The 14236-nt window shown below is 25.0% G+C and overlaps 1 protein-coding gene across 1 annotated transcript in view; it reads right to left on the bottom strand.

Moving 5' to 3' along the window:
• LOC100202524 (uncharacterized) overlaps positions 1–14236 on the bottom strand; it is a 63252-nt gene that overhangs the window by 33430 nt on the left and 15586 nt on the right. The window contains exons 6-13 of the mRNA XM_065796413.1: positions 13885–14016; positions 13489–13624; positions 13022–13095; positions 11581–11697; positions 8439–8528; positions 8278–8353; positions 7746–7797; positions 6798–6900 (exon numbers count right to left, since the gene is read on the bottom strand). Coding sequence (XP_065652485.1) covers positions 6798–6900; positions 7746–7797; positions 8278–8353; positions 8439–8528; positions 11581–11697; positions 13022–13095; positions 13489–13624; positions 13885–14016 — 780 coding nt within the window. The remainder of the gene's footprint in view (positions 1–6797; positions 6901–7745; positions 7798–8277; positions 8354–8438; positions 8529–11580; positions 11698–13021; positions 13096–13488; positions 13625–13884; positions 14017–14236) is intronic.

Below are 14236 nucleotides of genomic sequence, written 5' to 3'. Positions count from 1 at the left end.
ATTGAGATGATATTGGTATAGATATCGATAACTATCGTGGTAAAACCTATGACAATGCCTCAAATATGTCTGGTTGATATAATGGAGTTCAAGCAAATATTCAAACAGTGAAGCTACTTGCTATATTTATACCGTGTTTTGCACATTCGTCAAATTTAGTAGGAAGCAGTGCTGTTGATTGTTGTTCAGTTGCTGTGAAATATTTTAATTTTGTTCAAAATGTATACAAATTTTTCAGTGCATCAACACACCGCTGGAATATTCTTCTCGTCATGCTAATGCAACACAAGCACTTTCAAAGGACTACAAGGACTATTGCTCAGCTCTTAGTGCAATTTCAAACGATAATGAAAAGAAAGCTGTTACTAGGCAGGAAGCTGTTGTTTTATTAAATCCGTTTAATATGCTAGAAACCCGAACTTTAACTGTGCTTTGGGATACAATTCTTTATAGAATGAACAAAACTAGCAAGCTCCTGCAGAGTTCAACACTGAAAATAAATACAGCTGCATTTCTATTGCATTCTTTGAAAGATTTTATAGAATTCATAAAGAATTCAGCCTATTTGAGGAGCAAGGCATGTTGTTAAGTAAAATAAAGATTTATAAAGAAGATAGTAGCAGAAAGCAGAAAAGGAAAGTTCAGTTTGACAAAGGATTAGTCAAGGATGAATGCTCTGGGGACTCGGGTCAGACCAAGTTCAGAAGAAAAATATTTCTCCCCATTCTCGACAAACTTATCAATGCCCTAATTTAACGCACAGATGCATATTCTGCTGTTTGTGGCAAGTTTAGTTTTTTGACCAATTTAACTAATTTATTCCCTGACACAATAAAGGAATAATGTGAATAAGTTTAAAAGATGAAATAGTTAATTTTTCCGCCTATCTAAAAATTCAATTTGTCAAATTTGTAGAACAGTATAAGGACAAAGATTACAGTAAAGAGTTATTAATTTACAAGTTGATAACAGACCATGGACTGAAGGAAGCATTTCCCAATGTCGAAATTACATTTTTTATTCATTTGAGTCTGATGGTGTACGGGAGAAAGAAGTTTTTCTAAACTAAGTAGAATTAAGAATGAACTAAGATCAACAATGACACATAATAAGTTAAATAATCTGTCACTGATGTCAATTAAGCATGAAATTTTGAATGAAATAAATTTCGATGAAGTGGCAGAAACATTTGCTATAAAGAAAGCAAAAAAAACGATGTTAAAGAAAACTTAAGAACTAACTTAATTTTGGAATCCTCAGTAGTCTAAAATAAACAATACACCATTGATAAAAATAACAAGAAATATAGCAACGTTTAGGCATTAAACTAATTTACTTTATAAGGGCCCCGCCGAATTATTGGCCTTAAGCCCCTCATGTGCTTAATCCGCCATTGGCTTCATGACAATCTATATTAATATTTATTACTTTAAATATATATATATATAAAGTAATATGTATTAATATAAGATATTAGCTGCTGTTTCTAAGAAACAGACCAATTAAATTTACAACATAAGTATTTGCAAATAATTTGCCAGTCAGCAAAAAACACAACATTATTTGTAAGATATACAAATGCAACCAGAAAAACATCGTGGGGGCTGTTTGAATTTAGTGTTTCACTTGACAATTATGGTCACTGTGGTAACTGTAATTATAACAGTAAGGTTATTATGAGTGCAAATTGTATAAAATTGACTATTAAAATTTTTTATTCTTTCTTTACCTCACCTAATATTTTAATCCGTGCATTTTACAAAGTTTACAAGCTATAATTGCTTTTAATGTTTTGGTTAAGCATAAATGAAAAATAATTTTAAATCAATAATTTTAAATCAGTTATATTATTTTGTTGGAGTTTTCTTAAGTAAATTGAATTGGTATAGTGCTTAAAGTACATAAAGTAGAAAAAAAAGTAAAAATTTATTTTGATCATTTTAAATGCCTATTTTAAAGTGTTATGTCTGACCAAAAGTAGATTTTTTCATGATTTTTGTAATTTTAATAATAAGCTAAGACAAAAAACTCTTATTTGTCAAGTTTTTTTCCTCAAACATTAGTTCTTTGAAATTCACTCCCTTCTACTTGTTTTCCTGATAAATATAATTTGCGATGTTTTAAGTCATCTGTTAATCGTTATCTTGCTTTCTTTTCTCTCCAGTAACTTCCAAGTCTAATAATGGTTGCTTGCAGCTTTGTTGGCAGAAAAGATGTTTAAAAAAAAAAAAGCTGTTCAATTAGATATTTAATATGGTAATAATGAGGCTCAGCTATAGGATGCTACAGCCAATAGCAAATACATTATTTCCCATGAGTAATGGAAATTACATCCAAACTTTTGCATTACACTACTTTTGTTTTATTTAAATATGAATCAATACATTTAAATTTCTTAAATTTTATTTTAAATAAACTTTATTGCTTTTAAGATAAAAATATTTTTATTTTATCAATATGTGAATATGTGTTAATATTTTTATAACTAACAAGTCTTAAAAATTGCAAATAGAACTGTTTCTAGGTACTTTAAAAATTTTTCTAAGATTTTGATACTGTTTCTAGGTATTTTGAAAATTTTTCTAGGTATTTTGCCTCCTTAAGAACAACTGTTATAAATGTAAAATATCTAAAGAAACCTTAAAAAGAAAAAGAAAAAGTACTCATTTGCTTCATGTCTTTAAGACATAAAATTGTTTGTGTTAAGTTAATGAAATCATATAGGATGAGATGAAAATATATAGGATGAGATTAAAAACATATAGCGCAAATAAAAAACTTTAATATGAAAACTAAGAACTTTATTTTATTTAAATTTTAAAAATCTCTTAACAAAAAAAATCAACTTACAAATAACATCGATTTTTTTTTTTTTTTTCAGGGTTATAAAAACATCCTAGTTACTTATTAATTTAACATTGATAAATATAATATGAAAATTATTTATTTCGAAATAAGTGAAACAAATACAAAATTAAAATTTGCAACTTACCCCACACCAGAGCAAACTGAAACAGTAAATAGGGTTAGTTGCAACACAATATATTGAAAGTATAGGCCTTAGAGTTCACAGAAAAATGACTGTTTAATCTGTAATTTCTATTTGGCAACAAAAGTTTTATAATTACAATTAAGGGAAAGTATTTTCAGCTGTTTGATTATTTGAGCTGCAAATACTTTTATTATATGAGACTTCACCTATACCTGATTTGTTTAGTTAAATGATAATTACATTCAAAGACTTCAAAGACTGAAGAAATTAAATAACAAGAATTACTTAAAAAGTATCCTCTAGCCAACAAACAGTAAACTAGTTTAGAAAAAAACATTCAAGAAAAGTTTTTAGGATATTTAATTTACATTTTTATGATATAAAAATTTAAAAAAATAAAACGAATGTTAAACAAAATTTTATAAAAACATGCAAAAAAAGTCAAACTTTGATTTCACAGCAATAAACTTGCAAAAAAAACAACAAGTATTAAAGAAACTTAAGTATCAAATTTCAATTCAAAATTAGATTTCTTAAATGCTTTTTGTTGTTGTTGTTATTAATGTAAGAGGATTAGCGTTTTCTAGAATTTCTTCATTAAAAAAACATCCATTACTTTTGAAATACCTGGAAGAGTGATCAATAAAACCTGCAGTTATTTTATGATTCAACTTACCGCATGAAGTTCGTTGCAACTTACCACATTGGCATTATGATCACTCTAATCAATGTATATAATTTTTAACTTTAAATAAATGTAATCTTTTTTTTAGCTTTTTGTGTTTGAAAAAAAATTTTTTAACTTAACATTTTATAATTTACCTCTTGGTTTACAATAAAATCCAAAAAAAAACTTTGAGATTGAAAAAATAGAATTATCATTAACTTTTGAAATTTTTAATTTATAAATAAAAGTTTCTTATAGCTGATGCACTATTTATAGCTGATGCTGATATTAGTCTGATGCTGATGCTATAGCTGATGCTGATATTAGTCTGATGCTGATGCTATAGCTGATGCTGATATTAGTCTGATGCTGATGCTATAGCTGATGCACTATTAGTCTAATAATTATAACAATTTTTCTTTTCAACAACATGCTTCGATTATACAATAATTATTTTTAAGTATAAAACTGTTAAATATAGAAACTATTTAGGTGTAGGATTTAGGACATAGGTGTTTCACACCTTTCATGTTTCCTTTTGTTTGACTAATTCAATTAATTTTTGTTTTCACTATATATTAAATAGTTTTTTGTATTTAACAGTTTTATACTTGAAATTTATTATTGTATAATCAAAACATGTTGTTGAAACTCAGAAAAATTGTTATATTTATTAGACTTTATTACAAAATTTGTGCTATTACGACCATTAGATGTGTTATAATTATAGTTATATAATGTAAAAAAAATTTAGGAATTAAGTAGCATTGCTGCTACTTAACCCACAATTTTTCTGAGTTTCAGCAACATGTTTTGATTATACAATAACTATTTTTATGTATAAAACTATTTAATACAAAACCTATTTAATATATAGAGAAAGCAAACATTAATTGAATTAGTCAAACAAAAGAAAACATGAAAGTGCTAATTAGTTATAAATTAGGTATAAAAAACATTTTTTTAAATGCATTGTTGCAACTTAACCCTGGTGAAACTAGCCGTGGTCTCCCCTAATTTAGGAATAAATCTGCTCATTAACTCATATCTGGACTTCTGTAAGCTAAGATAAGATCACTTTTTAACAAATACTGAAAAGCAGTGATAAAGTTAAATAAAAAGTAAAAGCTTAAAGTTTCTGACCGACATGAAATTAAAAATACAAATTCAACCCATATTTTTTTGAAATCACAAGAGAACAATTTAGGAATACCATAAAAAAAGATTTTTGAATAAATAAAATCAGCAATGAGATGGATTTGCTTAGCCAAGTTAAATATTTCTTCTTATAATAAATAACAAATATCGAAATTTGTTTTTACCTTGTAAGTATTTTAAAAAAATGTTTCACAATGTCATATTTAAAAAAGAATTTGGCATTATGGAAACCCATTCGAGTAAGGAACCATAAACATTAAAAAAAAGTAATATTTAAAGTGCTAATTAGTTAAAAATGCATTGTTAAATGATACTTAGGTTTTATAATACTTTAATAAAAAATCTCTTTCTATATAGTTTCTGTTAGCTCACTATATAGCTATTCTGTAGCTTTCTATATAGCTACTGTTCCCACTTGAATAAACTAAAAAGTAGTTGACCAGCTAAACTAAACCTTAAAACGGTAAAAAACAAAAAAAAGATTGGCAGCTTCAGCATAGTTAAATTAATGCTAATACCATATTAATTCAAACAATCTTCAAACATTTTTATTTATTACTAACAAATATAAAATAATACAATAATAATATAAGAATGTTAAACTTTGGTTATAAAAATAGTTTTTATAAAATATTTGTTTTTAAAAAAATAAAACTTTAAAATACTTTAAAAACAAAAAATAAGTAATTTCTTAAAAAAGTTTCAATTCATGAAAAATTGGTTAACTTTCCATTAGTAGGGGAAAGTCAGGTCGCCCTGTATGGCATGTAACTGCGGACACTTGATGTACAGCTTAAACTAAAGAAGCTATGTGATTTTAAATACAATAAAAACATTATTTGAGTGAAAATATGGCATATGCAAAATATCTATCACAATATGCCGAAGTAATTGGCTGGGAGTGCAAGATATTGTTTCCCAACACCAGAAGAGCAATGTACCATCGTATTTGATTCACATATAATATACCTAATTTTTATGTAAACTAATAAATTTTTATTGATTAATAATTTTTATTTACAATATTCATTTTACAAAAAATTTGTTTAATACTTTATTTCACTGGTTTTAAAACTAGTATTTGTGAATGAGGTATGATCGGGTGGTATCAGACAAATGTTTAGAGGATGGTTCCGGACAACTTAATTCATTTACATATTAAAAATGAACAACTTTTTTAATATAAATATTAATACATTTAATATAATACACAAACTATAATAGTAATTCATTTAATTTCAATAAAAAGACCTTAGATTTGAAAAAAGTGTTTTTAAAATGTCTATTTTGATTAGTAAAAAGCTATATTGTTTATATTTTTAAATGATAACAACTTTATTCCCATTCCTAGTATATATGAGGCAGTTTTTAAATGCAATTCTTTTTTTAATGTGCTAAGAAGAGTCCAATGCTAAGTTATTATAAATTACATTTGTGTCACACTGGTAAAAAATCATGGTTAAATTGTGTCGGAGACTACACTCCAATTTTGAAACATGCCTTTTTCTAACATTTTTTCTTTTATGTTTTGTATAATATTAAGATACACAATTATTTTTTTGTTTTTAATTTGATAGATTCGATGTCTTTTAACATTGTATTTTTTGTTAGTAGATGTGTACAACTATATTTTCCTAAAGTGTCTGGGGCTACCCTACTTTCCCCTAATATAAAATCTTAAACTAATAACAAAGTTCATTTAATATTTAAAGTACTGTTAGTAATGCAAGCTCCTTTTATATTTAAATATAAAAGAAACAGAATCACTAAATAAATCAAAATCATGTTTAATTTTCATTGCATTAAAATAACAGCAAAAATTGTGTGACAAAGGACATTCTAAACATAAATAGTAATTTTCCTAAAAACATTGAAAAAACAACTGAAGCTATTTCTTTATTTAAAATAAATAAATCTATTTATGGCGTAAATAGACAAGAAAAAGTGTATAACTGTTTCCTTTGTTATTAATACACTTACTCTAATTCTGTACACAAAAATATGATGACTGATTTGTTTGATTATTTTATTTACATCTACCACTAATTCACTGCATATTTCTTTCTCAGAGCTTGATGGAAAACTAAATACAAAAAGCAAAAAAAAAAAAATGTTTACAAGTTATTATTTATTAACAATTAAGAAAAAATTATCATTGTTCTTTATTAAAATATATATTAATATTATTATTATTTTTTTTATCAGTTCTGTACTACATATTTTTACATATTGTCACCCCTACATCATCATTTAAATATTACTAGTTATAACTATATATATTATAACTACATATATTATAACCTATTGGATCCAAAAACTAAAAATATTTTTATTCAATCATACATACATTACAACACTTGTTGTATTGATTGTTTTGATTTGCGCATAGATTACAACATGATTTATATGTATTTTTATGTATTATATGTATTTATGTATATTACAACATTTTTTTTTGATTTGTGTATACATTACAACATGATTTATATGTATATTACAACATGTTTTACTTGTAAATGCATTATGATATGTTTTCAAAACTTTAATAAATTAAAATTATTAAATTATCAATTAAATGTTGAAAGTCCTTTTTCAATGACTCCATTAAGTGAGCCAAATCGATTTTAAATCCAATTGGTTAATTCCTAAAAACTGATCAGTAAGAACATACATAATAAAGTACTTTTATAAAACTGTTTTATTAATTTCTTAACAAAGTTTTTCTTTAACTCTACTTAACTGCTTGTATTTGTTTTAGAAGTTTATATCTTTTCACATTTGTTTAGCTGTTTATATTTGCATTAAATATTTTTCAAACAAACAGCACAAAAATATATTATAAATATTAATAGTAATAATAATACAATTGAAATAATGGTATAAGATTAGAAGGAATTGAAATATTTGCAATAACACAAGGTAGCATACACAGTTTTTGTCGTGTCTTGATCATCACTAACTGGAGGTTTTGCATAATATTCTAAAAAAAATTAAAACTACTTTACACAAAATAAAAAATAATGTAACTTTTTTATAACATTGTAAGCATTATCATAAATAAATATTCCGTTTTTTTTTCTTTCACTTTTGATTACATTCTTTTTGAATTTTTAAATGTTTAAACATAACTGCACTTAACTACTGTGTAACTGCACTTAACATAACTGCACTAAACTATTGTGTAAAAATACATCTTTTCACAACTAGATTAGGTCACAACTTCAGTTTATGTAAAAGTACATCAGGTTACAACTACTTAAGTTTACAACTACATTAGGTTAAAAATATATTCTGTGTAAGACATCAACTATACATCAATTTTAGCCTGTGTAAAATTATAACTTGGAGAAATTTCAGCTCCAAAAATAATTCTTAGAAAATAGAACTCTAAACATATTTCATTTGTGCACTATCAATATTAACTATGAACTTTAAATAGCAAAATAAATATCCAAAATACCTTGATCAATACATTTTATAAATGCAGGGTAATTTATATCTCCACTAACTGGGTATTCAAACTTTCTATATACTACCTGAGTTTAAAATAAAAGCAGTTACTTTAATACTAAGCTAACAGGAGAAGAACACAAGAGACCCCAAGCAAAAAATATAAATTACTTCCAAATCTGATGGTTGAATATCCAATCCAACCATGTGAAGCATTCGGTTAAAACAAGTTTTGCTCATACCTTGCGTATAACATTTACCCTAAAATAAAAAGTATGAATATTAAATAAGCTAAAGCAATAATTTTTTTGAGATGCAGCAAGTTTGATATTATGTGTGATTTTGTAAGTATGTTGAAATGTAAGCATTTTTTCACTTTCTTGAGGCAAAGAATCATAAAAATACATAATTTATCATTTTCTATTATTTTGTGGGGAAAAAAAGCCAACTAAATTAAAAATAGTGACACGAGTGCATGTTATTTTTTTATTTTGTCTTATTAATTAATTACAATTTTAATTAGTTTATTTTGATTAATGCTTAAACTCCACAATGTTTAATAAAAATAACAAAGAAATTTCAAGAAACTTGTGTTATTACATTACACTTGTGCAAACTATTACGTTAATTCTGATGGAAGTAAAAACAAGTAATGAAATATTGTAGTATAAGTGTCATTACTTCCATGGAATTATAAGTGTCATTACTTGGTAACCTTTTATGGTAACCTCCAAAATAAATATTTTCAAGTTTTCAGTGATTCTTATGCATTTTTTTTAATACTCTTTAATTGAATACTTTTATATCATTCACCATTTACAGACTTTTAAAATATGTTTTATCTAAAACATATTTTATCCATATTCCAAAATACTTTTATATCATTCACCATTTACAGACTTCCAAAATATTAGAAAACCTTGAGAAGTTATTGCACCAGTTTTACTAACTGGTAAGTGCATTTATCCAAGACTAGAACTTCATGAGTTTTTATTTTGTTAATAAGTATAACAAATTGTTCACAAAATCTAAAATAGTCCATTTTAAGATGCAATTATTCAATTATTTAAACTTTATAAACAATTTTTATAGTCCCAGTGTTGTTAAACTAAGTAAGATTAAAAATCCAGACTGCTACTCATGGTCTACCTTTATAAATCATATTACTCGTGGTCGCCATTAAACGACAGCTGTGTATATTTAAATACCAAAATATAAAAAGGAAGCATTGATATAAATCTCAAATATGGATAAAACATAACAAAGTAATGAGAACACGATAATGGAAAGGAAGGTATAATTAGTAAGCAACAAATCATAAACATTGAATAACGCATAACCAAGTGATGAGCAAACAATAAAGGAAAGGGAAGCATAATCAAATCATCAACAAGATGAAGAGACAATATATTATGCTGAAATTCAGTAAATGATAAATAAGTTTTGATAACTTGATAATGAAAAATGATAAATAAGATTTGAACTGAAAAATGATAAATAAGATTTGAAAAACAAAAATGGTTGCTGTGTTAAAAAAACCTTTTCTCTTCTCAAGATTAAAGTATTACCAATACTAGTAGATAATGGAATATTTATTAATTTACTAGATAGATTAGGATTGGTATATCTTTATCTTTCATCAACTTTCTACAATGTTCTAAAAGCGTATGTAGTAAAAATACATTTAACACTACCTTAATAATAATGTTACAGTGACACAGTTTAAGTTACTAAAATTAATAACTAAAATGTATAAACAAAAAATAAGGTTTAAAGGATAAAAATAAAACTTCAAGTTTAAAAGAAAGTTTTAATGGATTAAAATTTTTAGCAAACAAAATATCTTTTTTAGTATTAGTAAAGCGAATTTCTTACATATCCACAACTTTTTGGTACTAAATCTTGTTTGCAAATAGGTTAACTATTCATCTAATTACACTGATAAACAAATAAAATTTTATTGTGCATATCTTGTTAACTAGGTGGTTTTTTAAAACAAATTAAATATGCTGATTTCAAATATGCAAACTATTTTTCACCATCACGTCAAGTTGTAAAGATATTTGGGTTCAAATCTTTAGTATTTAAGGTAAAGTCCCTAATATTGTCGAAAAAAAAGTTATTTAAAAGTATGTCAACCTGGGTCTCAAAAGAAGCGTATTTTCATAGAGATTTTAGAAAAGATCAATATTTTTACTTAAAATTTATTGACATAAAAAAATTTTGTGAAAAAAATGCTAAAGACTTTTAAAAAAATTTTAACAAAATGTTTCTCAGCAATAATACAAAAAGTATTTATTTTTATTACAAACAAATACCATTTTTAAAATCTCTATGAAAATACGCTTCTTTTGAGACCCAGGTTGACATACTTTTGAATAACTTTTTTTTCAAATCAGCATATTTAATTTGTTTTAAAAAACCACCTAGTTAACAAGAATTGCACAATAAAATTTTATTTGTTTATCAGCGTTATTTTTAAAACACAATCCTTCAAGATGATATTCATTAACTCTCCGCCTATTCTTTACAGGATTATTTGACTTTATAGAAATAGAAAAAATATTTCATTATATTTTTCCCTTTATGAAACAGCACATCCTTATATTGAGCAATCAGCACCTGGTATTAAAAGGATATGCCTAATCTAACAAACTTTATTATAACAAGAAGAGCATATTCACTATGAAATTTTTATGCTTATTTTATTTACTCTGCATCTTAGGAAGAATGAAATATGAATGAGTGAAGAAAGAATGATGAATGAGTAACTTCTCAAAAATAGCACAAACAATGCACTATTGCTTGTTTCCAAACTACTTATTCTTGTGACTATGAATCACAAAACTTTTAAATTTAATTCTCTAACTAAAACATAATACACTAAATATAAAACTGTGTAAACCAGATATTTGAAATAAAATATAGCAAAATAAGGTAAGCCAACTAAAACAAAACCATGTAATCAAGTTTCTAAGAGTTATTGAAACGGACAAATTTAATTAATCAAGTTTCCCAGAATAAAGTATAAAATAATAATGTAAACCATCTAAAAAACGACAGAATCAGTTAATATACATAAAACAGAGCATAATAAGGTAAAATAAACAAATTAAAAAACACATAAGGTAAAAAACGCAGGTTAAAAATAACATAATAAGCTAAATCATACAGACTAAAACATAACACAATTAGATAAAACACATAAGCTAAAGCATTACACAATGAGGTAAAACGCACAGGTTAAAACATAAGATACACAGGTTAAAACACAAATTAAATCAAAAAGTTAAATTAAATAAATTTTAAATACTTGATCAAAGTCTTTAAAGTATGTTAACATTAATCTTTTCTTTTTTACAACTTCTCGAAGTTGAAATAAAATTTTGCAAACTCTTTCCTCTTCTTCATCTTTTAACATATTTGGCTTCTTAAAAATAAAAGCAAAAAAAGTATATTTTTTAAACAGTATTAAAAATAATTAAAACAATTACAATAATATGGTGATAATCCATGCTTTACCTTGATTAATAAAACTCAATATGTAAAAAATGCAACTCAAATAAAGAGCAAATGCTAAAGTACAACAATATTGTTTTAAATACAAAAAAAGATAACTTCTAGTTAACTGCTAGTGAAGTTGAAAGTTAATAAAAGAAGTTAATAGAAGAAGTTAATAGAAGAAATTAATAAAAGAAGTTAATAGAAGAAGTTAATAGAAGAAATTAATAAAAGAAGTTAATAGAAGAAGTTAATAGAAGAAATTAATAGAAGAAGTTAATAGAAGAATTTAATAGAAGAAGTTAATAGAAGAAGTTAATAGAAGAAGTTAATAGAAGAAGTTAATAGAAGAAGTTAATAGAAGAAGTTAATAGAAGAATTTAATAGAAGAAGTTAATAGAAGAAATTAATAGAAGAAGTTAATAGAAGAAGTTAATAGAAAAAGTTAACAGTAAAAATTAAAAGTAAAAGAGAAAGAAAACAACTAACTTAAGACTGAAAAAAAAGCTGCAAATTATGCAAATTAAAAAAAAAAAAAAAAGATAAAACTAGATGATTAAATAGCAAAATTAAAGGAGAAAGCAGATATATAGGAGCTAGCAGATATGGTAGCAGATATGGTAGCAGATATGCTAGCAGATATGCTAGCAGATATGGTAGCAGTAATTTTAACAAGAAAATCAAAGAAATAAAGATTAGAAAAAAATACTAATTCAATAACATGACAAAATGAAAGTTTGCAAATTGAGCTAATGCAAATAGATTTAATGACTTCCAGAAATAAAAGGCAATTGAAGAAAATATAAATAATATGACTCAACTAATGTTGGTCATTCATAATCATCCAAAAATATAGGAGCATCAAGATTATTGTAAAAATAATCATCCAAGAATTTTTTTTCAATTTGAGGTGAAATTTTAAACTAAATATAATGATACACAAAAAACCTAGTACAAGCATTTATACTTAACACGCCCAAAATTATAAATAATTATACTTTAAAAACTATTTTGTAAAACTATTTAAAAAGTTATTAAAACTTCACATGCTCACAATTCTAAGCTTTTAGTGAATTATTTAAAAGTTAATCAAATTATATTTGACAACTATCATTATACTTAAATAAAAAATACAAAATTAATTTTCTGAATACTTTAATTTAAATAAAAAATATAAATAAAAATACTTTAACCAAATTTGTCTAAGAATAAGAACATTATTTTCAACTAACAAAACCAACAAAAAAACTTACTTGTGCTAATGCCCCAACAGGAGGACGATAAACATTAAGAGATGGATTTTTCTCTAGTTCAGGGACATTAAATGCTGCATGTAAGAAATGATTTAAATAAATTATTTTTAAAGAATATTGTTAAAAACACAATGAACTTTAACTATAATATTACAATGCTATTGCCTAATAATATCTTTTATTTTTTTTAAAAAAGTGGACATGTCAGATTTACTCAAAATAATTATGTATTATTTAAAAGCAGAACAAAAAACCCTAACTGAAAAAAACATTTCTAATTTATTATGCACCTGACAATTATCCTAACAATTCATGTCATGCTAATAAGATCCTAACAAGAATGTTTGTTAAATTTTAATAGAAATGCTAGCTACATTAATTCGGTTACATTTATAGATAGCAAAAAAATAACTTGCTCAATTTTAGAAAAAAGATGTTTACAAAATTAATTGTGGTTAAAACCTCACCATTTTCTACCACATGGCAAAACTCTCTGTATCGCACACGACCATCATCTGATGTATAATGTTCTATTAACAAGTCAATTTCTTTACTTGATAAATTAGCCTGTTCTCCACAACATAATTGGATACCACATATAAACTAAATTTGTATTATATAAGTGCTATTGTCTGGTAAATTTATATCTTAAAAAATCATATATATATATATATATATATATATATATATATATATATATATATATATATATATATTTAACATAAAACTTATGTTGTATATATTAAGATGAAATTAATGTGGTACAATTTATTAAAAAGGTGCACTTTTTTTGTTTTATTCTAGTTTACAGGTTATACTTTTAGTTACATTTGTAGTTTATTTATAGGTTTTCAAATATTTACCTGGTTTTTTGTAACCAAACCACTTCTTAACTTATCATGGTCTATGAAAAACTCGGTTGAGCGTATTCCATTCTTGAAAGTAGCAACTTTAATTTTTTCTAACACATCATTAAAATTAGCATCATTTAAAACCTGAAAATAATTTTTTGAAAAATAAGGGAATAGGCAGTGATTGATTAAAGAAAAGCTAAACAAAAGTGATTAAGTGAAGAAGAGCTAGAGAAAATTGATTGAGTGAAGAAGAGCAAATAATCAACTCTCCAACTTGCTTTCTAGACAATGCGAATCATTTAACTTTTTTACTTAACTTATTGCTAGCTTCTGATCCTAGTCAATGCTTAGTTTCTCCACA

Source organism: Hydra vulgaris, chromosome 04, assembly GCF_038396675.1.
Source record: "Hydra vulgaris chromosome 04, alternate assembly HydraT2T_AEP".
Taxonomy (NCBI): Eukaryota; Metazoa; Cnidaria; class Hydrozoa; order Anthoathecata; family Hydridae; genus Hydra; species Hydra vulgaris.
Note: the sequence above shows the minus strand (reverse complement) of the source record. Positions and strands in the feature narration are given on the sequence as shown.